Source organism: Oncorhynchus mykiss, chromosome 9 (assembly GCF_057628025.1).
Source record: "Oncorhynchus mykiss isolate SJ-2025 chromosome 9, ASM5762802v1, whole genome shotgun sequence".
Taxonomy (NCBI): Eukaryota; Metazoa; Chordata; class Actinopteri; order Salmoniformes; family Salmonidae; genus Oncorhynchus; species Oncorhynchus mykiss.
Genome location: NC_143030.1, coordinates 72,659,555 through 72,685,399, shown reverse-complemented (window position 1 = coordinate 72,685,399; position 25,845 = coordinate 72,659,555). Strand labels below are relative to the sequence as shown.

At 43.5% G+C, this 25,845-nt stretch overlaps 1 protein-coding gene across 3 annotated transcripts; it reads left to right on the top strand.

Annotated features, from left to right (window-relative positions):
- Positions 1–2,296: 2,296 nt before the first annotated feature.
- Positions 2,297–23,143, top strand: LOC110532728 (E3 ubiquitin-protein ligase DTX3). 3 transcript variants are annotated; one of them, XM_036988790.2, is made up of 6 exons: positions 2,297–2,521; positions 3,026–3,067; positions 12,990–13,638; positions 13,792–14,005; positions 14,704–14,921; positions 15,259–23,143. In XM_036988790.2, the coding sequence occupies exons 2-6, from the start codon at positions 3,055–3,057 to the stop codon at positions 15,332–15,334; spliced, it is 1,170 nt and encodes a 389-aa protein (XP_036844685.1). In that variant the 5' UTR covers positions 2,297–2,521; positions 3,026–3,054; the 3' UTR covers positions 15,335–23,143. The 3 variants fall into 3 exon arrangements, with proteins under 3 accessions (XP_036844685.1, XP_036844683.1, XP_036844684.1); XM_036988789.2 differs by having other exon boundaries at positions 2,313–2,855; XM_036988788.2 differs by lacking the exon at positions 3,026–3,067 and having other exon boundaries at positions 2,302–2,521.
- The last annotated feature ends 2,702 nt before the right edge of the window (positions 23,144–25,845 follow it).

Here is a 25,845-nt window from a genome sequence, read left to right as displayed (position 1 = left end):
AGAGACAGCACTGGCGGTAGAGATACTCTTAATGATCGGCTATGAAAAGCCAACTGACATTTACTCCTGAGGTGCTGATTGCTGCAACCTCGACAACTACTGTGATTATTATTATTTGACCATGCTGGTCATTTATGAACATTTGAACATCTTGGCCATGTTCTGTTATGATCTCCTCCCTGCACAGCCAGAAGAGGACTGGCCACCCCTCATAGCCTGGTTCCTCTCTGGGTTTCTTCCTAGGTTTTGGCCTTTCTAGGGAGTTTTCCTAGCCACCGTGCTTCTACACCTGCATTGCTTGCTGTTTGGGGTTTTAGGCTGTGTTTCTGTACAGTACTTTGAGATATCAGCTGATGTAAGAAGGGCTATATAAATAGATTTGATTTGATTTGACTAGTCACCCCCAAAGCCAATTCTTCCTTTGGCCGCCTTTCTTTCCTGTTCTTTGCTGCCAATGACTGGAACAAACTGTAAAAATTACTGAAGCTGGAGACTCATATCTCCCTCACTAGCTTTAAGCACTAGCTGTCAGAGCAGCTCACAGATCACTGCACCTGTACATAGCCCATCTGTAAATAGCCCATCTAACTACCTCATCCCCATACTGTATGTATTTATTTATCTTGCCCCTTTGCACCCCAGTATTTGTACTTGCACATTCATCTTCTGCACATCTACCATTCCAGTGTTTAATTGCTATATTGTATTTACTTCGCCACTATTGGCCTATTTATTGCCTTACCTCCCTTATCCTACCTCATTTGCACATACTGCATATATACGTTTTTTTCTACTGTATTATTGACTGTATGTTTGTTTATTCCGTGTGTAACTCTGTGTTGTTGTATGTGTCGAACTGCTTTCATTATCTTGGCCAGGTCACAGTTGCAAATGAGAACTTGTTCTCAACTAGCCTACCTGGTTAAATAAAAGTGAAATAAAAATAAAAAAAAATGAGCAAACACATCTTGATTGCCACACACACAAAGACCCGCGATTTGAACAGTGGTGGAAAAAGTACCCAATTGTTATACATGAGAAAAAGTAAAGATACCTTAATAGAATATGACTCAAGTAAAATTGAAAGTCCCCCAGTAAAATACTACTTGAGTAAAAGTCTAAAGGTTTTTGGTTTGAAATATACTTAAGTATCAAAAGTAAAAGTATAAATCATTTTAAATTATATTAGGCAAACCAAATTTACACACAATTGACTTGTTTTTTTAATTTACAGATAGCCAAGGGCACACTCCAACACTCAGACATAATTTACAAATGAAGTATTTGTGTTTAGTGAGCCTTCCAGATCAGAGGCAGTGGGGATGACCAGGGATGTTCTCTTGATAAATGTGTGAATTGGACCATTTTCCTGTCCTGCTAAGCTTTCAAAATGTAAAGAGTACTTTTGGGTGTCAAGGAAAATGTATGGAGTAAAAAGCACATTATTTTCTTTAAGAATGTTGTGGAGTAAAAGGAAAAGTTGTTGAAAATATAAATAGTAAAATACAGAAAACCCCAAAAACGACTTAAGAAGTACTTTAAATGATTTTTTACTGAAGTATATTACATCACTGGTTTTGAAGTTGGTTTAATAATACTTTCCTGTATATATTTTGTCTCAAATTTTGACCAGGTGAAGGACCAACCCCACGGACAATCTGCAGAGTAAGTTCAAATATAATTTTATTCAACATTCATGACAGACAAGGGACATTGTGTTATTTTTTTTCTGTGTATATGTGAATGGCTATACTTTACACAATGTAAAGCATCGCCACTTCGGGACTAGCTGCCCTCCTTCATATTCTACATTATTGTTAGTGGGATCAGCCTCGGCTTTCAGGCCTCGCTCACGTTGTTTCATCCCGAAGTTGAGGTGAAAGCCTGGTTGAGGCTAGAGTGGGATAGGTGCCTGTGCCCCAGAGTTGCTTGAGGGACTTACAATATTGAATTGCGAGGAAGACCTTTCTGAAGGCCTATAGAAATAGTAGTTGGTTCATGCCACAACCTCTACCTTGGGGTCTGGAACCTAATGGCATGGTGTGTGTGTGTGTGTGTGTGTGTGAGAGAGAGACAGAGAGAGAATTCCACTCCATGGACTTGCCCAATCCTACATTGTTAAATAGGGCGTTTCACTCAGGTAATACATGTGCTACAGATACATTATGCGTGCTTAGAAGTGTCTCTGTGGATTTCCCTGAATTGTACAAGAAAATGATTCAGTCCGATCACATCCTTGCCTAAATGTTTTTTACCCGTCACAGGGGGTTTTATGACGAACTTCCTGCTTATGATTGTCTCGTCATTAAACTGTCAGACATTGAGCTGGACCGACATTGCAGAAGACTACCGACTGACTGGTCTACAAATAACCTTGCTTCATTAAAAACTACTCATTATTATTTGTAGATCAGTCAATCGTTCACCATTTACCCACAATGCATCATGGACATGATGCTCTCAAACACGGCCATGGACTTTAAAGGCTAATAAGACATGGTTGAAAGTGCAAACAATTTCTGTAAGTATTTGTCTTGAGTACGCAGCTGTCACAAGCCGAATGAAATAACTAACGTGGAATCGTAGCCTAGTGTGTAATTGGGGGTTGATGTTGTAGTAGTCTGTCTCAAGGACGTGGAAATAGGAAGACAAACTCCAGTAGCGAGCGAGAAGGGGACTCGGATGAATTGTTAGCTAACGTTACGGATAGCTTAGAGTGGATATCAAGTATGTCTTGACTACAAAATACGTATCAACATATCCACCGCAGTACACGATTTTCAGGCCTCGTCCAATGGAAGATGGTGTAGCTAGTTCCATAATCTCTAAAACTCATCTGACAGCTACGGCAAAAGGTGAGACAATTTACCCCACGCCGCATTCTCTTTAGTAAAATGATTAAGGACGTGCCACTTAGGAATTTGAACAGAATCGTTTGGTTCCTCGCTGCTGATTTCTAAAGTAAGCGAATGTAATCTGACGTGTGTCAATGTTTACTACTTCAGTTTTTCTCTGTGTTCAACAGGGGGATATTTTCTCGATTGAAGGGAATATATGGGATCGCAAGGTAACCATCTAATAAATCATATTTATTTACACTTGTTTCATACGACTGTCAGAGGTAAAATATTGCTAACAGCTAGACGTGTTGGACAGAGGATAGGATTGAGGTAGGCGCAGTTTCCTTTGTTTACTCAGTCTGCATTTCAGAAGAGCGGATACGTTCCTTTCAGCAGTGTCGCGATAACTACTGTTTGCCAGCCTGTTGTAGCTTTGAGGTGTGCTGCGACCACTGACGCTAAACACACGCGCTCCATATGGAAACAAACATGTTAGCTACACAGTTGTTACTTTGTAACGGTTTGCGATTAGCGGTATTTTAACAGATCTGTTGTCTAGCAGTGCATGAACCTTGCTTTGGCGAATCATTTGGCGCTGGCTCTCATTTTCTCATACAAACAATAGTGTGTCAAAAGGGAAATAAAAGTATTGTCAAATATATTTATAACTAACCCAAGATAGTCAATGTGTGTCGTTTTTATAGTGGGAGCAATGAAGCATAGTGGGCAGATCAAGCAAGGAGGTGGGCAAGGCTAAACAGGAGTTAGCGAGATCCTATTGGCGCATTGTAGTATGTATTTGCATATTTCCGTTAGGGAACGCCTCCTTTGAAGTGCATATGTTCCCAAACTCAATTCGACCTTGCACTCCTAACAATGCCATTTAAAAAAATGTTAAAACTTAAGCGACAAGTCTTTATAACTTAGTGCCCTGTATTGGTAGTGAGCACATTCTAAACTGATGCTTCAGCTTTATTGCCCCCTGTGAAGTGTTTGGATTTCTCCTTCTGTCTGTGGTATTATCTGAGTTTTTCGCAACCCACCTTCAGGCTGCTATGTACCGGACCTCTTACTAGCCAACGGGAGGCGGGGCGACACTGGTAGACAGTGACCTTCGCACCCGCCTGCCGAACACCTGCACTCACCTTCATTAACAGAACTGCGGGAAAACCGTGCCGGACAGACCCCCGCCTCCTGCTAGCCACTCCGACCGGTACACACGAGGCAAGAGGTGTGGCTACACAGTGAGCTAACATGCTTGCTAGTTAGTGACCGCCAAGCGGGGGTGAAGGACACCGTCTACCGTTGTCGTCCTCGGCCCTTCTTCTGTGGGGTTTTTCGGCGGTTGTGATTCAACTTTATGGTACCTACTGTAATGGAGCGCCCCACCTCCTTTCTTTCCTAGCTTAAAAATGGACCAATAGAAGTTTAGAGGGTTTTCCTACAGATGCAGGAATTCCCACATGTAGGGAACTCCCCAAATTGCGTGCTGCAAATCCACCCTTCTCCACGCAGCATAGGCCGAAATAGCAGAAGTGTACCAGCAGAAATAAGTGATTACATCACGTAACAGTTCCGAGGACAATTCAACATTTTGACTTGGCTGCATGTTTTATTCTTGCTCTAACAGTCCATATACGCGCACTGATTGGAAGCTGCATATAGGCTATGAGTGGGGTTCTCATATCTCGTTACTTTCTCATCATGTCACGATTGTTGTGGTAAGGTAGTAAACTCACACTGCATTGCATTGGTGCACTGTTATGGCTGAGATTTGGGTAAAGAGTAGGGGGGGGGGAGTCAATTATATCATTTCCATTTTAAAGTTTAATGAACTGAAGTTGGAGTCATTTAGAATATGAGTCGCCAAACTCACTGATCCCATTTAATGATGTTTCTGATGTTGGCTATTTCACTTGACATGTTTTCTATTTATGAGTGGCTTGCCTTGAACACAAGCCACTGTTGATTATGAGGGGGATGTATGAAACTGTGTCTCTGTCCTCTGCGTGTCTCCTGTGCACTTTTCCAACACACTAGTACAGGTCACAGATTACATTGGGATTGGATGAAATGAGAAGATGAGACTGTTTGAAAGAGAGCAACCCGGCTCTACGTATTTTACTGGGTTGTGACTCACCGACACCGCGCCCAGTTAGAGGAGAATAAAGCAGCCCGAGAGTTGACTCCCAGGGAATATGTGTTCACACATAGGAGAAGATTTACATGGGGATGGTTCTGAAAGGAATTAGGAATATTCACATACAGGTTACAATGGACGGAGCAGAATAGTGAAAAGACATGAATGAGCTTGAATCATGTCATGGCCTAGAACTCCAATAGCACAATATGAAAGACTGTATGTGATAATACACTGCAGCAATAAACCGTAAGCTGTTACACAGAAATACTTCATAACAAGGACTGTATCTACTATGCATACAGTTGAAGTCGGAAGTTTACATACAACTTAGCCAAATACAGTTAAACTCAGTTTTTCACAATTCCTGACATTTAATCCTAGTAAAAATTCCCTGTCAGGTCAGTTAGGATCACCATTTTATTTTAAGAATGTGAAATGTCTGAATAATAGTAGAGTGAATTATTTCAGCTTTTATTTCTTTCATCACATTCCCAGTGGGTTAGAAGTTTACATGCACTCAATTAGTATTTGGTAGCATTGCCTTTAAATTGTTTCACTTGGGTCAAACTTTTGGGTAGCCTTCCACAAGCTTCCCACAATAAGTTGGGTGAATTCTGGCCCATTCCTCCTGACCGAGCTGGTGTACCCGAGTCAGGATTGTAGGCCTCCTTGCTCGCACAAGCTTTTTCAGTTCTGCCAACAAATTTTATATGGGGTTGAGGTCAGGGCTTTGTGATGGCCACTCCAATACCTTGACATTGTTGTCCTTAAGCCATTTTGCCACAACTTTGGAAGTATGCTTGGGTCCATTGTCCATTTGGAAGACCCATTTGCCACCAAGCTTTAACTTCCTGACTGATGTCTTGAGATGTTGCTTCAACATATCCACATAATTTTCCTCCCTCATGAAGCCATCTATTTTGTGAAGTGCACCAGTCCCTCCTGCATTAAAGCACCCCCACAACATGACGCTGCCACCCCTGTACTTCACGGTCGGGATGGTGTTCTTCGGCTTGCAAGCCTCCCCGTTTTCCCTCCAAACATGACGATGTTCATTATGGCCAAACAGTTGTATTTTTGTTTCACCAGACAAAACAAAGCCAAGTTAAACAACAACTACAACTTTGTGTACACACATTCCATGCACTGTCAGGCTCAGAGCCATGTATGTATGCCCTTGCAGGAGCGTGCAGCGGTCCTGTCTGAGCAGTACAGGGTTAGCTATGAGCATCTTCCATTAGGAACAACTTTTGCCCTCAGAACAGCCTCAATTTGTCCGAGCAAGGACTCTACAAGGTCTCGAAAGCGTTCCACAGGTGCTGGACCATTTTTGATACGAACTGTTGACCGTGAAAAGCCGAGCTGCCCATTCACCCTCTGAATAACACACATACACAATCCATGTCTCAATTGTCTAAAGGCTTAACAATCTTTCTAGAACATGTCTCCTCCCCTTCATCTACACTGATTGAAATGGATTTAACAGGTGACCTCAATCGTTTTAACCTGGTCAGTCTGTCATGGAAAGAGCATGTTCCTAATGTTTTGTACACTCAGTGAAAACAACATGCTGGCAGGGTTGTCAGGTCTAGCTAAAATTCCTAGCCCGATGACTTCTGAAAACCCACATTTATCCAGTAAACCTTTTTTTCCATAATGTTATCGAGTGAATTAAGAAGGAATATCAACGTAATTTTTAATGACGTAGGCAAAGAAGCAAAATTAGGTTTTCCATAAATAATAATTATTGCGAGTTTAAAAATGTTGCAAGTGTGAAGATAAATCACCCTTATTAAACTCTCCTGAGTGGCGCAGCAATCTAAGGCACTGCATCTCAGTGCTAGAGGTGTCACTACAGACCATGGTTCGATTCCAGGCTGTATCCCAACCGGCCGTGATTGGGAGTCCCATTGGCCCAAAGTCGTCCGGGTTTGTCCAGGGTAGGCCGTCATTGTAAATAAGAATTTGTTCTTAACTGACTTGCCTAGTTTAAATAAAAACATTCCATCAATGGATGTCGATTTAACTCGTTTTGACTGCTATGATTAAGCCATAACGTCACAGGAGGTGTGGTATACAGTAGGACCAATATACCACGTCTAAGGAACATGGCCCTCAGCTGTGGTATATTGGCCATATATCACAAACCCCTGAGGTGCCTTATTGCTATTATAAACTGTCATCCAACATAATTAGTACCGTTTTGTCTTTTCCGTGGTACACATCTGATATACCATGGCTTTCAACCAATCAGCTTTCAGGGCTCAAACCACCCAGTTTATAATTGTAAATAAATCCTGTTTGCGCATGTGCATAACTATAGATAAATCCCGCAAGCGAGTTCGAGTGATGCAACTTGGACAGAGGATCTCAATCTCTGTGCAAGAAGTACTTCAAAAAGCGAATGTTAGTTTATTTTCTGGATATTGTGCCAGATTTTGTGACCAGAAACCATTATAAATGGCATGTTTGTGAGATTGACTTATTTCAATAGACACAGGCTTCTGACTAAAATCTGGGTTAATAATTCCAATTCAACTTTGCCATGGTTTACTGAGCTAGATGCAGGTGGCCTATAGCCCCTGATAGGCCAACATCTAATTTCAGGGAAAAATCCACAATGTGAAGAATGATACATTTGCTGTGACCAATTAACAAAATATATCCATTAATAAATGCATAGTAACACAAGGCTACAACAACAAACTGAGTTACAGGCTATTTATTAAATCTGTTTGCCAGCTACACAAGTGGCACAAATTGATTTGCAATGACTCCAGTGATAGTAATTTCAACATATTTATTGTATCAAATGGTAGGCAACAGTAACCTGCAATGACATGTAGAAATGAATAGTCTACTTGATGGCCAACAGATGCAGATGTAGCCCATCATTCTCCACATTTTAATGTAATGTTTCATTGTGGACCTTTACCCCCCATAACACAAGCACACGAGGGAGTTCCATAACTTCCATTTCAAATTTCCACCTCGCAGCACTCCAGACCCTAGAACTGAGCATGAGTAAAACCCTACGCTTGATGCGGTTATCCATAAGAAAAGTCAACATTAGAATGCAGTTTACATTAAACCACCTCTGAGCGAATTAATATATAGAGCTCTAGTGCGCCTGAAGTCCTTTTCCAGTTCTTAGTCACCATCATATCAGGTATGTTGCGTTAATATGTTTTATGGAAAAAGAGTGTCTCCATAATAACCAAAAGTTGTCATTATGTGTGTGCATGCTGCTCTCTCTGACTCAGCTGCCCTCTCTGACTCAGCTGCTCTCTCTGACTCAGCTGCCCTCTCTGACTCAGCTGCCCTCTCTGACTCAGCTGCCCTCTCTGACTCAGCTGCCCTCTCTGACTCAGCTGCTCTCTCTGACTCAGCTGCCCTCTCTGACTCAGCTGCCCTCTCTGACTCAGCTGCTCTCTCTGACTCAGCTGCTCTCTCTGACTCAGCTGCTCTCTCTGACTCAGCTGCCCTCTCTGACTCAGCTGCTCTCTCTGACTCAGCTGCTCTCTCTGACTCAGCTGCTCTCTCTGACTCAGCTGCCCTCTCTGACTCAGCTGCCCTCTCTGACTCAGCTGCCCTCTCTGACTCAGCTGCCCTCTCTGACTCAGCTGCCCTCTCTGACTCAGCTGCCCTCTCTGACTCAGCTGCCCTCTCTGACTCAGCTGCCCTCTCTGACTCAGCTGCTCTCTCTGACTCAGCTGCCCTCTCTGACTCAGCTGCCCTCTCTGACTCAGCTGCCCTCTCTGACTCAGCTGCCCTCTCTGACTCAGCTGCCCCTGCTGCAGCACCCTCTCAACGCATCCTTTTGGCTCTCCACCACTCACTCAGTCTGCTCACTGCCTTGTAGTCAGCAGCAGGTCACAGTGAAATAAATATATATCCACATACATACAGTACCAGTCAAAAGTTTGGACACACCTACTCATTCAAGGTTTTTCCTTTATTTTTACTATTTTCAAAAAAACATTTGTAGAATAATAGTGAAGACATCAAAACTATGAAATAACACATGGAATCATGTAGTAACCAAAAAAGTGTGAAACAAATCAAAATATATTTTAGATTCTTCAAAGTAGCCACCCTTGATGTCAGCTTTGCACCCTATTGGCATTCTCTCAACCAGCTTCACCTGGAGTGCCTTTCCAGTGTTGAAGGAGTTCCCACATAATGAATTATTGCAAAGAAACCACTACTAAAGGACACTAACAGTCCCTCCAGGATTTCACGACATTGTTTTGTGATTTCTGCGCCCCAAAATACTGAAAAAAAGCTATTTTTCTGAAGGAGCTTAGAGTAGCTTAGAGTTCCAACATAAAACTTGAATTTGACATGAACTTGAGATTTAATATGTCTTATGGGGGAATGCCCCCATAATCTGGAGGTACTAAAAAAAATCATAAACTAGGATAAAAGAAACACCTAGGGTCCAATCTGAAATTAAGACGTATCTCAATTTCATCTTCCGTGAAAATAATTAGAGACAAAGTGATCTTTTGGGCTGTTTCTTTTTCTGAACATAACGAGAGGTGAGGGATGACCAAGGGCCAAGCTCATCTAGGCCTATATCTCAATGTAATCATTAATTTCATCCTCCCTATCCTCCTCCATATCAATTGCTCCACTGCGGAGTCGTTAGTTGTGGTACATGAAGACCCAATGCTCGTAGGTTGTTGTTAAGAGGTTGATTGCCTACAGCTGGATAACTCAAGCTTGTAGATACTGTTGCTTCGCTCAGCATCAGCTGAGTTTGAGACTGCATCCTTGTAGCGTTTGGCCAGGGTGCTCAGGACAGGAAGTCTCTCTTGAAGTGCATCCCAGAAGATATCCAAATCCACCACCCCACTCACTGTGGCTCTCAGTGCTGCTGGTCCTACATTGGTCAAGTAGGCACCCAGTTCATCTCTCGGTACCTTACTGAAGCCTGGAATAACCTTGTAGCTGGGCACTGTCATCCATAAACACAATATGACGTGGATCAAACACCCTAACTTCTTGGGGGAACTCCATGGCAGGCTGACCATCTGACATGTACTTCGTCATTTTGTCCTCTGCATTGCTGTATGCCTCAACAGCAAAGGGCAAGTCGTCAACTGCATCAAAGTAGTGTGAACAAGTAGTTATTTGTTGGCCACAATGTTCATCTGCAAGTCCTCTAAATAGTGAAAGATCTTTGTTTTCACGGGATGTCTGCTCTGAAAGTGTTGAGAAGCTGCAGGATGACTTTATACTTGTCGGTCATGATGTTCAGTTGAATCTGCAGCGACTGAACCAGCTCTTGGTTTTGTAGCATCTCATGGCGTTTTTTCTACACACTGTTGGGGCACCTCGGCCACACACCTGTGAATGACAAGGAATAAAAACGAGGAACATAGGAAATATTACTACTCAATGTGAAATGACATCGCGGCTTACAAAAAATGTAGGTCACCTTTCTCTGCATAATGACAATGATTTAAATGTAGAAGGTATGTAGATTTTAAATTATACCTGCATTTCCATCTCTATGAACCCACTGTAGAGGCCAAACTGCACTGCTGAGAACTTGTTTTGCCCCTGACTGGTAAAAGATATGTGAAACACTTAGCATGAATGTGTTCAGCTGATCAAAAGGTTTGCAGAAGGCACTCCCTATCAGATGAATGTTGTGAGCCAAGCGTGTTATGTGCAGAGAGTAGGGGAACAATGACTGCAGTGCAGCTCTGTAGGCTTTCTTCATGCACGCAGCATTGTCTGTGTCAAAGACAATGACGTCCTCGTTGGAGATATTGTAGTCTTGTAGACATTTCCCCACCACCATGGAAACTGTTGAATGGTTGCACTGATCCAGAAACACTGTCTCTGCGAGGTAGGCAAAAATTATCCCGAGGTATCCTTTTTAAGTGGTGCGATGAGGATGTTTAACATCTGGAGTTTCATCAATGATGACTGTCACTGGCTTCCCTGCAAAATGTTGCTTGAGTCCTTCTTTCACCTTCAGGTAGACATCTCCCAAGTACTTTTCCTGTAGGTGGTGGTATCCAGGGATGGCTACCAGGTAATTTTTAAACAATATTACCATTTCTAAAAAATAAAAAAAACAGAAAGATTGTGTTTTCGTGATCTGTATGAATTTTTACAGAGTTTTAAATGGAAAAGCTGACAAATTGCACTCAGTGCTTTGAGCCGTGCTCTCCGTAGACAGACTGGGGAAAGCAGAGTGCCGACCACACTACTAAAGCCAAGGTTAGACTGGGGAGAGCAGTGTCGACCACCCTACTAAAGCCAAGGTCAGAGTGGGGAGAGCAGAGTGTCGACCACCCTACTAAAGCCAAGGTTAGACTGGGGAGAGCAGAGTGCCGACCACCCTACTAAAGCCAAGGTTAGACTGGGGAGAGCAGAGTGTCGACCACCCTACTAAAGCCAAGGTTAGACTGGGGAGAGCAGAGTGTCGACCACCCTACTAAAGCCAAGGTTAGACTGGGGAGAGCAGAGTGTCGACCACCCTACTAAAGCCAAGGTTAGACTGGGGAGAGCAGAGTGTCGACCACCCTACTAAAGCCAAGGTTAGATTGGGGAGAGCAGAGTGTCGACCACCCTACTAAAGCCAAGGTCAGTGGAGTAAAAGTTTGAGTAAAACGCCACTGACCTTGATTCTTTCAGTGCTTGCCGCAGTCTTCCCTGCTACCACGTCAGTCATGGTGATCTGCCGCTGCTGTGGGAACTGTTCTGACATTTCCATACGCTTTGCTGATTCCAAGTGACTGTTGATTGTCGACTTTCTCTTGTGTTCCAGCACAACGTTGCACGGAATGCAAAACAATTTCCCCCCACTTCCATGTAAAACCTTTGGAAATTGGTCTTTAACTGTTATTTTTGTTGGCAAATGAGATTGATTTCTGGTCATTGTACTGCCTGTCATCCATCAACAATCAGCCATCTTCTTCGCACGCTGACAGGCCAGGGGGAAAAAACTTGTGGTTGAATTGGGCCTTTTTCCACAGTAACCATGCAGTAATTGGTCAAAATTACTCACCTGCTTTTGATTGGACCCTTTTATGCTCTAAAAGTGCAGGGATTGGTCAAAATTGTGAGTTCTTGCATAATATGCACTGATTGGTTGATTTTTGCATTGAATTATGTGATCGCAGAATCCTGGAGGGACTGCAATAAGAAGAGACTTGCTTGGGCCAAGAAACACGTGCAATGAACATTAGACAGGTGGAAATCTGTCCTTTGGTCTGATGAGTCCAAATGTGAGATTTTTGATTCCAACTGTTGTCTTTGTGAGACGCAGAGTAGGTGAGCAGATGATCTCTGCATGTGTGGTTCCCACCGATAATTGAAGGTACAATTAACCAGCATGACTATCACATCATTCTGCAGCGACACGCCATCCCATCTGGTTTGGGCTTAGTGGGACTGTCATTTTGTTTTTCATCAGGACAATTACCCAACATACCTCCAGGAGAGTGATAGAGTGCTGTGTCCGATGACCTGGTCTTCAGTCACCCGACCTCAACCCAATTGAGATGGTTTGGGATGAGTTGGACCGCAGAGTGACGGAAAAGCAGCAAAAAAAGTGCTCAGCATATGTGGGAAGTCCTTCAACACTGTTGGAAAAGTATTCCAGGTGAAGCTGGTTGAGAGAATGCCTAGTGTGCAAAAATCTGTCAAGGCAAAGGATGGTTAGTTTGAAGAACCTCAAATATAAAATGTATTTATTTATTTTTAAGAGAAATGCCGTGGTGCCCGAGGTGCAATTTAGCCCAAAAACCCGGAACCCGCGAACAATACATTTTCACCCTCGACATCGTTTTCAAAGTAGGACAATTTGCAGTGAACATGGCAACACTGCTTGCTGGAACTTAGTCCCACAGCACACTCGCCAGGGGATTCTCTAACATTGTTTATCATGCAAATGTTAACAATTACGTTCACTGCATTATTTGACATGTTAGTCTCTCTGTTGTGTGTTTCTTGAATATGTGTCTCTCTCGTATTTCCCTATGCAGTTTCATCGGATGAGATGAGTGTGCGCGGGGGGCAGGGTAGTGACGAGGTGCTGGTGTCCCAGGCGGTGTGGGACTACCTGGCTGCCGCCGGCCAGCCCTGGCTCATAGACTTTCAGGACAAGCAGGGCTTGAGCGCCGGCATCATCCGCCGAGGTGAGCGGGGAGGCTGCTGTGCAGTGCGGCTACGCCCCATAGAGGGATCCCGTTCTGGGGGAGGACCCGGGATGATGGAGGAAGGACCCATCTCCAACGAGACCCGCAAGGCCTTCATAGACTTATGCCGCTGCGCCCGCAAAGAGATGAGCAAACAGGATGGGGGTCCTAAACGGAAGAGGTCCCTGCTGCCCTGCGTTGGGGTGGGGGTCCTGGAGGGGGATGGAGAGGGGAGCCTGCTACCACCTCAGCCTCCCCAGCCCAGACGCTCTCAGAGGCAGCAACAGAGATATAAGAAGCCAGCGGAGGAAGAGGCCTGTGTGGTCCTCTCCAACTCCACGTCCCACAACGAATCCGGACAGAGGAAGAAGGACAACATGGAGGTCAGCTGCAGTATGATGGCCTCCTCTCATAACCAATCCCACAGTGAGGCAGACGACTACACCTCATGTTCCATCTGCATGGGCGACATGGTGGAGAGGACCACGCTGGAGAGGTATAGCTACATTTTAAACTTGTGTTCAGTAATTCTCAAGGTTTTTCCAAACCATGAAATGTGTCAGCCTTCACTGCTATTGATGCTATGTAATGTTTTCAAAATTATAAGTAAAAGTGTTCTTTGTCTTTGACCCCCCCCCCCCTCCCCCAGGTGCGGCCACGCATTCTGCCGGTTGTGTCTAGACCAGGCCTTCAAGGTGAAGAGAGCGTGTCCTGTGTGTCGTCAGGTGTACGGCCAGCTCATAGGGAACCAGCCGGCTACCGGGTGTATGATGGTGGAGAGGGACCCAGATCTGGAGTTGCCAGGACACGAGGGTTATGGGTGTATCTGCATCATCTACAGCTTCCCACCTGGTTTACAGGCGGTGAGTGTGTGTGTGTACTAAAGACGCATGGAAGGGTATAGAAATGGGAACTAGTAAGAAGTGTTGGTCTAGCCCATTACCTTTCGGGGTTTTTGGTCTAGCCCATTACCTTTCGGGGTTTTTGGTCTAGCCCATTACCTTTCGGGGTTTTTTGGTCTAGCCCATTACCTTTCAGGGTTTTTTTGGTCTAGCCCATTACCTTTCAGGGTTTTTTTGGTCTAGCCCATTACCTTTCGGGTTTTTTTGGTCTAGCCCATTACCTTTCAGGGTTTTTTTGGTCTAGCCCATTACCTTTCAGGGTTTTTTGGTCTAGCCCATTACCTTTCGGGGTTTTGCTACATCTGACACATTATTTACATTGCTAACCATCTCTCTTTAGTATTTTTTATTTGTGGCCATGTTCACAGCCATGTTTACAAATCCCAGCTTGGATATTTTAATGGTTCGTATCCAGGCTGTATCACAACCAGCTGTGATTGGGAGTCCCATAAACCTGGCACAATTGGCCCAGCGTTGTCCGGTGTAGGCCGTCATTGTAAATAAGGATTTGTTCTCAACTGACTTGCCTAGTTAAATAAAATACAGTCCATGCTTGAAGTAATGTTATTGAATGTCTATACCACTTTACTTTATTTCTGTGGATATAATTGTTCATGTTCTTTTCTAACATTCCTCTGAATTATGCCTGGATCCTGCAGCCAGAGCACCCTAACCCGGGGGTGAGGTACCCTGGGACGGACCGCGTGGCTTACCTCCCAGACAGCCCAGAGGGGAACCGGGTCCTGGGCCTGCTCCGCCGGGCCTTCGAACAGCGCCTCATCTTCACCATAGGGACTTCCATGACCACAGGAATGCATAATGTCATCACCTGGAACGACATCCACCACAAGACCTCCTTATGGGGCGGACCACACTGGTATGGAAACAGATGTCTTTACTGAAGGCTATTGGAGATTTAAGTATGTTTGTGAGATGTGACAAGTCATGTTTACATTTTTGTGAAAAAAGCTATTGATGACTGCTTGCATGGAAGTCAAATAGAATCACATGGCTTTAGTTTGTTCTTATGAGCTGTAACAGAAATATTTTCTTCAGTTTATATCAATAGAAAGCTATCCATGTTTTCAGCATGTGGTTGGGGGTTAAATTGTGATTATTGTCGTGCATTTGCTCCTAGAAGGAACTCTAGCTGTTCCTGTGATTACAACAACTCTCTGACCTGCTGAGGGTTTTCTGTTCATTTCTCCTGACAGCTTTGGATACCCAGACCCCACTTACCTGGTGAGAGTGACCGAGGAACTCAGAGAGAAAGGCATCGCTGCAGACTGACCGTACAGATTCTAGAATGATTATTCTAGGAACATTTTAGGAACCTCTGGCTGCCCTGCTGCTGCAGGTGGTTGCTAGGCTGCAGTCTCCTGGACCTAGACCCAGCAGAGCAGCGGAGGAATACGAGATGTGACTGGGCCCCACAGCAGCCACAGGAGTACGGCCCAGTGGAGGCCCACATATCCCTACAAGACCACTTGATGGGGTGACTCCTACCTTCCACTTCAGTCGAATTTTCACTAATCATGCATTGATGTCAATTGGAGACCATTTTACTTAAGTGGAAGTGAACATTTATCTAAAGTGGAATTTAGGATTCACCCTTATGTTCCTATCCTCGTTATCTATCTTCCGAGTTCGGCTCAACCCAGCAGCACTTTGTGTTGAAGAAAACATACAAATGAGTGCAGTGCAATCTCTGTGTGAGCTGTTTTTGGCTCCACTCATCCAAGTATTTATCATATAGGGATTCATAATGTGAAGGTACATACTACTTAAATATTATTTTGAAACCTAAGTTCAAAGAAGAGTCCTATTTTGTCTGTTATATTTATGTTTATTTCCACGCACATTCTTTATTTACCTGTTAAAAACACATGATTTGTGCTCTGTCCAGTACGCTCTTAGAATAATTATATTTTTCTTGATGTAATTATGTTAATAATAACCTGTTATTTACACTGTAGTAAGACAGTACTCGAGATAGTTGGTGGCAGGCAGAATAGTACTGTCTGTTTCAATAGAAAGCTCCTAAAGAAATAATGACATTTCTCTGAAAGGAGTTGCACTCGAAGGCACTTTGTCAAGGAGGGAGGGAGTCCGTCAGTAGTTCAGTCACTGTTGGAGGGGGAGTTGTTCTCTGCATAGAATAAGAATTATCCGTTTGAATTAGAATGATCATTCTAATTCTGTGGTTCTCTGCTTCCACTTCAGGGAACTGGTAGATGGAAGAATGCTCTGAGCAAAGCCAGGCAGGCGTTAGTCGTTAGCAGCCGTGAAGCTAATAGCCTGGTAGCTATAAGTTGATGTCAATTTTCTTGTAGCCCTTCATTTCCCTTTTGATCTTCCTCTCCTTTGATTTCTTCTCCTTTTTACTTAAATAGGAAGAATGTTTTCTATTTGATGTCTCTCTCTGCTGCACCGTTCTGTTCTAGCGGATGAACCAGGAATGTCCAGATAGACTGACTACTAAGTATGAGATTCATTGTCATTCCTGACTGTCCCTTGCTCTCTCTCTCTCCTCTCTCCCCTCGGTTGTTTCTCTACTCTAAGATGTTATCCCTCCCAGGACCAGGCCCTGTATTCACAAAGTGTCTCCGAGTAGTAGGGCTGATGTAGGATCAGTGTGGCCTTTTCAATCATAATGAATGAATAGGGACCCTGATCCTAGATCAGCACTCCTACTCTGACAAGCTTAATGAATAGGAGACCAGGTTCTGAGTTCAGTTTGATTTCCAGCCAGCCAGCCAGTCAGTCAGCACCCCTCATTTTGTAATAACCAGATTTACTTGATGATGTCAAATAAGGAGGGCGTGATGTCGAACCACTTAAACCAAATCAAATGCACAATAGGGCTGTATATTTAATACCTCTGACCCTGGCTGAAATGGCACCCTATTCCCTATACAGAGTAAAAGTGCCCATAGGCTTCTGGTCAAATGTAGGGCACTATATCGGACTCTGGTCCAAAGTAGTGTAGGGAATAGTGTGCCATTTTGGATGCAAGCCCTATCTGTCCAGGAGACGTTTGTTTGACGATTGTCTCATAAATAATGAGGTATCTATCTGCTGTAATTCACATTTGTCTTCTACAGGAATAATCTAGGATTAACAAAATATGTACCTGTGATATGAAAGTGTTGAGGAAAATCCTGCAGTCCCTTACAGCGGCATTGCCAGTGAGGTATTTAGTTCCCTTGTTTTGATACATTTATCAAACGGTTAGCGTGCCTATATTCTAGTCAAGTTTGAAGACAGTGGATCATGTTGATATTAATTCATGACAAGCATGTTCTTTTAGTAGACTGTCTTAATTGTTATTTGGAGGGTGAGACTCAGCAGCGTTATCTGGCTTTCTACTGTTTTTGAGAAGAAAAAAAAAATATATATATATACACACACACACACATCAGTACAGTGCCTTGCGAAAGTATTCGGCCCCCTTTGCGACCTTTTGCCACATTTCAGGCTTCAAACATAAAGATATAAAACTGTATTTTTTTTGTGAAGAATCAACAACAAGTGGGATACAATCATAAAGTGGAACGACATTTATTGCATATTTCAAACTTTTTTAACAAATCAAAAACTGAAAAATTGGGCGTGCAAAATTATTCAGCCCCCTTAAGTTAATACTTTGTAGCGCCACCTTTTGCTGCGATTACAGCTGTAAGTTGCTTGGGGTATGTCTCTATCAGTTTTGCACACAGAGAGACTGAATTTTTTTCCCATTCCTCCTTGCAAAACAGCTCGAGCTCAGTGAGGTTGGATGGAGAGCATTTGTGAACAGCAGTTTTCAGTTCTTTCCACAGATTCTCGATTGGATTCAGGTCTGGACTTTGACTTGGCCATTCTAACACCTGGATATGTTTATTATTGAACCATTTCATTGTAAATTTTGCTTTATGTTTTGGATCATTGTCTTGTTGGAAGACAAATCTCCGTCCCAGTCTCAGGTCTTTTGCAGACTCCATCAGGAGTTCTTCCAGAATGGTCCTGTATTTGGCTCCATCCATCTTCCCATCAATTTTAACCATCTTCCCTGTCCCTGCTGAAGAAAAGCAGACCCAAACCATGATGCTGCCACCACCATGTTTGACAGTGGGGATGGTGTGTTCAGGGTGATGGGCTGTGTTGCTTTTACGCCAAACATAACGTTTTGCATTGTTGCCAAAAAGTTCAATTTTGGTTTCATCTGACCAGAGCACCTTCTTCCACATGTTTGGTGTGTCTCCCAGGTGGCTTGTGGCAAACTTTAACCGACACTTTTTATGGATATCTTTAAGAAATGGCTTTCTTCTTGCCACTCTTCCATAAAGGCCAGATTTGTGCAATATACGACTGATTGTTGTCCTATGGACAGAGTCTCCCACCTCAGCTGTAGATCTCTGCAGTTCATCCAGAGTGATCATGGGCCTCTTGGCTGCATCTCTGATCAGTCTTCTCCTTGTATGAGCTGAAAGTTTAGAGGGACGGCCAGGTCTTGGTAGATTTGCAGTGGTCTGATACTCCTTCCAATTCAATATTATCGCTTGCACAGTGCTCCTTGGGATGTTTAAAGCTTGGGAAATCGTTTTGTATCCAAATCCGGCTTTAAACTTCTTCACAACAGTATCTCGGACCTGCCTGGTGTGTTCCTTGTTCTTCATGATGCTCTCTGCGCTTTTAACAGACCTCTGAGACTATCACAGTGAAGGTGCATTTATACGGAGACTTGATTACACACAGGTGGATTGTATTTATCATCATTAGTCATTTAGGTCAACATTGGATCATTCAGAGATCCTCACTGAACTTCTGGAGAGAGTTTGCTGCACTGAAAGTAAAGGGGCTGAATAATTTTGCATGCCCAATTTTTCAGTTTTTGATTTGTTAAAAATTTTTGAAATATCCAATAAATGTCGTTCCACTTCATGATTGTGTCCCACTTGTTGTTGATTCTTCACAAAAAAAACATTTTTATATCTTTGTTTGAAGCCTGAAATGTGGCAAAAGGTCGCAAAGTTCAAGGGGGCCGAATACTTTCGCAAGGCACTGTATATATATCTGCATGAGTTTTTCTGTGATATGTCAGATGAAAGCAGTCCAACGACGTAGCCTCACTCACAAATTATCAAGCTCTGTGTGTGAGTCATTTTGCATGAGAAAAGGATGCCTATAGATGGTGCAGTGCTCTCCAACCCTTTTCCCGGAGAGATACCCTCCTGTAGGTTTTCACTCCAACCATGTTCCTGGAGAGCTACCCTCCTGTAGGTTTTCACTCCAACCATGTTCCTGGAGAGCTACCCTCCTGTAGGTTTTCACTCCAACCATGTTCCTGGAGAGCTACGCTCCTGTAGGTTTTCACTCCAACCATGTTCCTGGGGAGCTACCCTCCTGTAGGTTTTCACTCCAACCATGTTCCTGGAGTGCTACCCTCCTGCAGGTTTTCACTCCAACCATGTTCCTGGAGTGCTACCCTCCTGCAGGTTTTCACTCCAACCCCAGTTGAAACTAACCTGATTCAGCTCATCAACTAGCATTTGTTTTTGGAATCCGGCGTGCTAGATTAGGGTTGGAGTGAACGTACAGAACGGTAGCTAGATTATGATTGGCGTGTACCTAAAGAACAGTAGCTCTCCAGAAACAGGGTTTGAGAGTCCTGGTCTAGTGACTCTAGTCTGTTACCTTCTCCTATTCATTTGTCTGCAGTCAGATGATGTAAAATAATATAAACTCAGCAAAAAAAGAAACGTCCTCACTGTCAACTGCGTTTATTTTCAGCAAACTTCACGTGTAAATATTTGTATGAACATAAGATTAAACCACTGAGACATAAACTGAACAAGTTCCACAGACATGTGACTAACAGAAGTTGAATAACGTGTCCCTGAACACCGGGACATGTTTGTATCTGGTGTGGCCACTAGCTGCATTAAGTACTGCAGTGCATCTCCTCATGACCTGCACCAGATTTGCCAGTTGTTGCTGTGAGATGTTACCCCACTCTTCCACCAAGGCACCTGCAAGTTCCCGGACATTTCTGTGGGGAATGGCCCTAGCCCTCACCCTCCGATCCAACAGGTCCCAGGCGTGCTCAATGGGATTGAGATCCGGGCTCTTCCCTGGCCATGGCACTGACATTCCTGACATTCCTGTCCTGCAAGAAATCACGCACAGGACGAGCAGTATGGCTGGTGGCATTGTCATGCTGGAGGGTCATGTCAGGATGAGCCTGCAGGAAGGGTACCACATGAGGGAGGAGGATGTATTCCCTGTAACGCACAGCATTGAGATTGCCTGCAATGACAACAAGCTCAGTCCGATGATGTTGTGACACACCACTCCAGACCATGACGGACCCTCCACCTCCAAATCAATCCCTCTCCAGAGTACAGGCCTCGGTGTAATGCTCATTCCTTCGACGATGAACGCGAATCCAACCATCACCCCTGGTGAGACAAAACCGCGACTCGTCAATGAAGAGCACTTTTCGCCAGTCCTGTCTAGTCTAGCGACGGTGGGTTTGTGCCCATAGGCGACGTTGTTCCCTGTGATGTCTGGTGAGGACCTGCCTTACAACAGGCCTACAAGCCCTCAGTCCAGCCTCTCTCAGCCTATTGTAGACAGTCAGCACTGATGGAGGGATTGTGCGTTTCTGGTGTAACTCGGGCAGTTGTTGTTGCCATCCTGTACCTGTCCCGCAGGTGTGATGTTCGGATGTATCGATCCTGTTCAGGTGTTACATGTGGTCTGCCACTGCGAGGCCACATCTGCAGTTCTCAAGCCTCCTTGCAGCATGCCTAAGGCACGTTCACGCACATGAGCAGGGACCCTGGTCATCTTTCTTTTGGTGTTTTTCAGAGTCAGTAGAAAGGCCTCTTTAGTGTCCTAAGTTTTCATAACTGTGACCTTAATTGTCTGTAAGCTTAGTGTCTTAACTACCATTCCACAGGTGCATGTTAAGCATGGGAAACAGTGTTTAAACCCTTTACAATGAAGATCTGACATTTATTTGTATTTTTACGAATTATCGTTGAAAGACACGGTCCTGAAAAAGGGGCATTTCTTTTTTGCTGAGTTTACTAGGCCCATACGTTCATTAAATATCCCTTTCCTTTGCTATATACAGTTGAAGTTGGAAGTTTACATAAACCTAGGTTGGAGTCCATTAAAACTCTTTTTTTTCAACCACTCCACAAATTTGTTAACGAACTATAGTTTTGGCAAGTCGGTTAGGACTTCTACTTTGCATGACAAGTCATTTTTCCAAAAATTGTTTACAGATAGATTATTTCACTTATAATTCACTGTATCACAATTCCAGTGGGTCAGAAGTTTACACTAAGTTGACTGTGCCTTTAAACAACTTGGAAAATTCCAGAAAATAATGTCATGGCTTTAGAAGCTTCTGATGGGCTAATTGACATTATTTGAGTCAATTGGCGGTGTACCTGTGGATGTATTTTCAAGGCCTACCTTCAAACTCAGTGCCTCTTTGCTTGACATCATGGGAAAATCAAAAGAAGTCAGCCAAGACCTCAAAAAAAGCAAAAAAATGGTTCATCCTTGGGAGTAATTTCCAAACGCCTGAAGGTACCACGTTCATCTGTACAAACAATAGTACGCAAGTATAAACACCATGGGACTACGTAGCCGTCATACTGCTCAGGAAGTAGACGCGTTCTGTCTCCTGGAGATGAACGTACTTTGGTGCGAAAAGTGCAAATCAATCCCAGAACAAAAGCAAAGGACCTTGTGAAGATGCTGGAGGAAACCGGTACAAAAGTATCTATATCCAGAGTAAAGCAAGTCCTATAACGACACAATCTGAAAAGCTGCTCAGCAAGGAAGAAGCCACTGCTCCAAAACCGCCATAAAAAAGCCAGACTACAATTTGCAACTGCACATGGGGACAAAGATCCTACTTTTTGGATAAATGTATTCTGGTCTGATGAAACAAAAATGGAACTGTTTGGCCATAACGACCATCGTTATGTTTGGAAGAAAGAGGGGGATGGCGGAGAACACCATCCCAACTGTGAAGCACAGGGGTGGCAGCATCATGTTGTGGGGGTAGATGGCATCATGAGGCAGGAGAATTATGTGGATATATTGAAGCAACATCTCAAGACATCAGTTAGGAACTTAAAGCTTGGTCACAAATGGGTCTTCCAAATGGACAATGACCCCAAGCATACTTCCAAAGTTATGGGAAAATGGCTTAAGGACAACAATGTCAAGGTATTGGAGTGGCCATCACATCGCCCTGACCTCGATCCCATAGAACATTTGTGGGTAGAACTGAAAAAGCATGTGCGAAAAAGGAGGCATACAAACCTGATTCAGTTACACCAGCCCTGTCAGGAGGAATGGGCCAAAATTCACCCAACTTATTGTGGGAAGCTTGTGGAAGGCTACCCAAAACGTTTGACCCAAGCTAAACAATTTAAAGGCAATGCTACCAAATACTAATTGAGTGTATGTAAACTTCTGACCCACTGGGAATGTGATAAAAGAAATAAAAGCTGAAATAAATCATTCTCTCTACTATTATTCTGACATTTCACAGTCTTAAAATGAAGTGGTGATGCCAACTGACCTAAGACAGGGAATTTTTACTAGGATTAAATGTCAGGAATTGTGAAAAAACTGAGTTGAAATGTATTTGGCTAAGGTGTATGTAAACTTCTGACTTCAGCTGTATCAAATGGCATCCTATTTCCTATAGATTGTACTACAGGGCTCTGGTCAACTAGAGGGGTGGTCAAATATAGTGGACTATATAGAGAATAGTGTGCTCAAAAGTCCACTATGTAGGAAATGGTGTTCAATTTGGGACGTATACCATTTTTCGTTTAGGGACCAACTGAAATATCTTTGGGAGACATAGTAGTTTAAATCAAGCTACAGTATTTCTATGCAGTGAACTGGGTGTTTGGGTACAGGGGAATTAATAAATACTGAAAAGAGTTGCACATTGCAAATTGATTGTTAAAACGAAAGTTCAAGTTTTGCTTTTCTAATTGTGTTGATTTGTATTTTATGAGTGTTGATATTCAAAAATGTGGTTTACATTTTAATACTTGAATAAAACAATGTTTTGTTCTGTTTGGTATTCATTGTGTATTATTCATTACTATATAAATAGAATCACATTGTAAATATACTACATTTATGATTTTTTTCACCCTGTTGTACAGCTAAAGTTATAGACTATGTTTCATTAGCATGCTTGTGCAGTCGGCCTAGGAGCAACTGGTGAATGACCGTGCATTTGGAAATTATTCAGTCCCCTTGACTTTTTCCACATTTTTGTTACGTTACAGCCTTATTCTAAAATTGATTCAATAGTTTTTTCCCCTCATGAATCTACACCCAATACCCTTTAATGACAAAGCAAAAACTGTTTTTTAGAAAGAAATTCAAGACCCTTTGATCAGTACTTTGTTGAGGCAGCGATTACAGTCTTGAGTCTTCTTGGGTATGACGCTACAAGCTTGGCACACCTGTATGTGGGGAGTTTCTCCCATTCTTCTCTGCAGATCCTCTCAAGCTCTGTCAGGTTGTCTGGGGAGCGTCGCTGCACATCTATTTTCAGGTCTTTCCGGAGATGTTCCATTGGGTTCAAGTCTTGGCTTTGGCTGGGACACTCAATGACATTGAGACATCCACTCCTGTGTTGTCTTGGCTATGTGCTTAGGGTCGTTGTCCTGTTGGAAGGTGAACCTTCGCCCCAGTTTGAGGTCCGAAGCACTCTGGAGCAGGTTTTCATCAAGGATCTCTGTACTTTGCTCTGTTCATCTTTCCCTCGATCCTGAGGAGTCTCCCAGTCCCTGGCGCTGCAAAACATCCCCACAGCGTGATGCTGCCAGCACCATGCTTCACCATAGCTATGGAGCCAGGTTTCCTCCAGACGTGACACTTGGCATTCAGTCCAAAGAGTTCAATCTTGCTTTCATCATACCAGAGAATCTTGTTTCTCAGCATCTGAAAGTCTTTAGGTGCCTTTTGGCAAACTCCAAGCGGGCTGTCGTGTGCCTTTTACTGAGGAGTGGCTTCCATCTGGCCACTCTACCATAAAGGCCTGATTGGTGGAGTGCTGCAGAGATGGTTGTCCTTCTGGAAGGTTCTCCCTTCTCCACAGAGGAAGTCTGGAGCTCTGTCAGAATGACCATCAGGTTCTTTCTCCCCCATTTGTTCAGTTTGAACAGGGGGCCAGCTCTAGGAAGAGTCTTGACAGTTCCTAACTACTTCCATTTAGGAATGATGGAGGCCACTGTTTTCTTGGGGACCTTTTATTGCTGCAGACGTTTTTACATACCCTTCCCTAGATCTGTGCCTCTGCACAATCCGGAGCTCTATGGACAATTCGTGCTGTGGGGGAGATCTTCGTGGGCTATACTCTGCCTTGTCTCAGGATAGTAACTAGGTGGTTGAAGATATCCCTCTAGTGGTGTGAGGGCTGTGCTTTGGCCAAGTGGGTGAGGTTATATCCTGCTTGTTTGCCCTGTCCGATGGTATCGTCGGAGGGGGCCACAGTGTCTCCCGACCCCTCCTCTCTCAGCCTCCAGTGTTTATGCTGCAGTAATTTATGTGTCGGGGGGGCTAGGTGTCCGGTGTCCTGTGTGAATTTAAGTGTGATCTCTCTAATTCTCTTTGTCTCTCTCGGAGGACCTGAGCCTTAGGACCATGCCACTGGACTACCTGGCCTGATGACTCCTTGCTGTCCCCAGTCCACCTGGCCATGCTGCTGCTCCAGTTTCAACTGTTCTGCCTGCGGCTATGGAACCCTGACCTGTTCACCAGACGTGCTACCTTGTCCCAGACCTGCTGTTTTCAACTCTCTAGAGACAGCAGGTGCGGTAGAGATACACTGAATGATCGGCTATGAAAAGCCAACTGACATTTACTCCTGAGGTGCTGACCTGTTGCACCCTCAACAACCACTGTGATTATTATTATTTGACCCTGCTGGTCATCTATGAACATTTGAACATCTTGGCCATGTTCTGTTATGATCTCCACCCGGCACAGCCGGAAGAGGACTGGCCACCCATCATAGCCTGGTTCCTCTCTAGGTTTCCTCCTAGGTTCCTGCCTTTCAAAGGGTGTTTTTGTAGCCATCGTGCTTCTACACCTGCATAGCTTGTTGTTTGGGGTTTTAGGCTGGGTTTCTGTACAGCACTTTGTAAACTGATGTAAGAAGGGCTTTATAAATACATTTGATTAATTTAATTATTTTGATCTCGTGGCTTGGTTGTTGCTCTGACATGCACTGTCAACTGTGGGACCTTTTATAGACAGGTGTGTGCCTTTCTAAAGCATGTCCAATCAATTGAATTTACCACAGGTGGACTCCAAGTTGTAGAAACATCTCAAGGATGATCAATGGAAACAGGATGGACTCAATTTACAGTCTCATAGCAAAGGGTCTGAACACTTATGTAAATAAGGTATTTCTGTTTTGTATTTTTAATACATTTGCAAAAATGTATAAAAAGTTGTTTTTGGGTAGATTGCTGAGGATGTATTTATTTTTAATCCATTTTAAGGCTGTAACGTAACAAAGTGGAAAAAGTCAAGAGGTCTGAATACTTTCGGAAGGCACTGTAGATACTAATTCATCTCAATTATATGACTGTTTATTGAGCAGTCAATAAAATCTGTTAATTATTTCACAAGCATTTCGCTACAATAACATTGGCTAAACACGTGTATGTGACTTTATTTGACTTGTTTCAATGTACAGAATGTCCTGCTTATGACAGAATCTACACCTCCATGCCATTCTCCAACTCCCCACCAGAGAG

Excerpts from the sequence above, each read along its gene's own strand:
- LOC110532728 (XM_036988788.2), top strand. The coding sequence starts at position 2,497 with ATGGTTGAAAGTGCAAACAATTTCT. Across the intron at positions 2,522-12,989 it reads TGAAAGTGCAAACAATTTCT|TTTCATCGGATGAGATGAGT; the intron begins GTAAGTATTTGT and ends TTCCCTATGCAG. Across the intron at positions 14,922-15,258 it reads TTATGGGGCGGACCACACTG|CTTTGGATACCCAGACCCCA; the intron begins GTATGGAAACAG and ends TTCTCCTGACAG.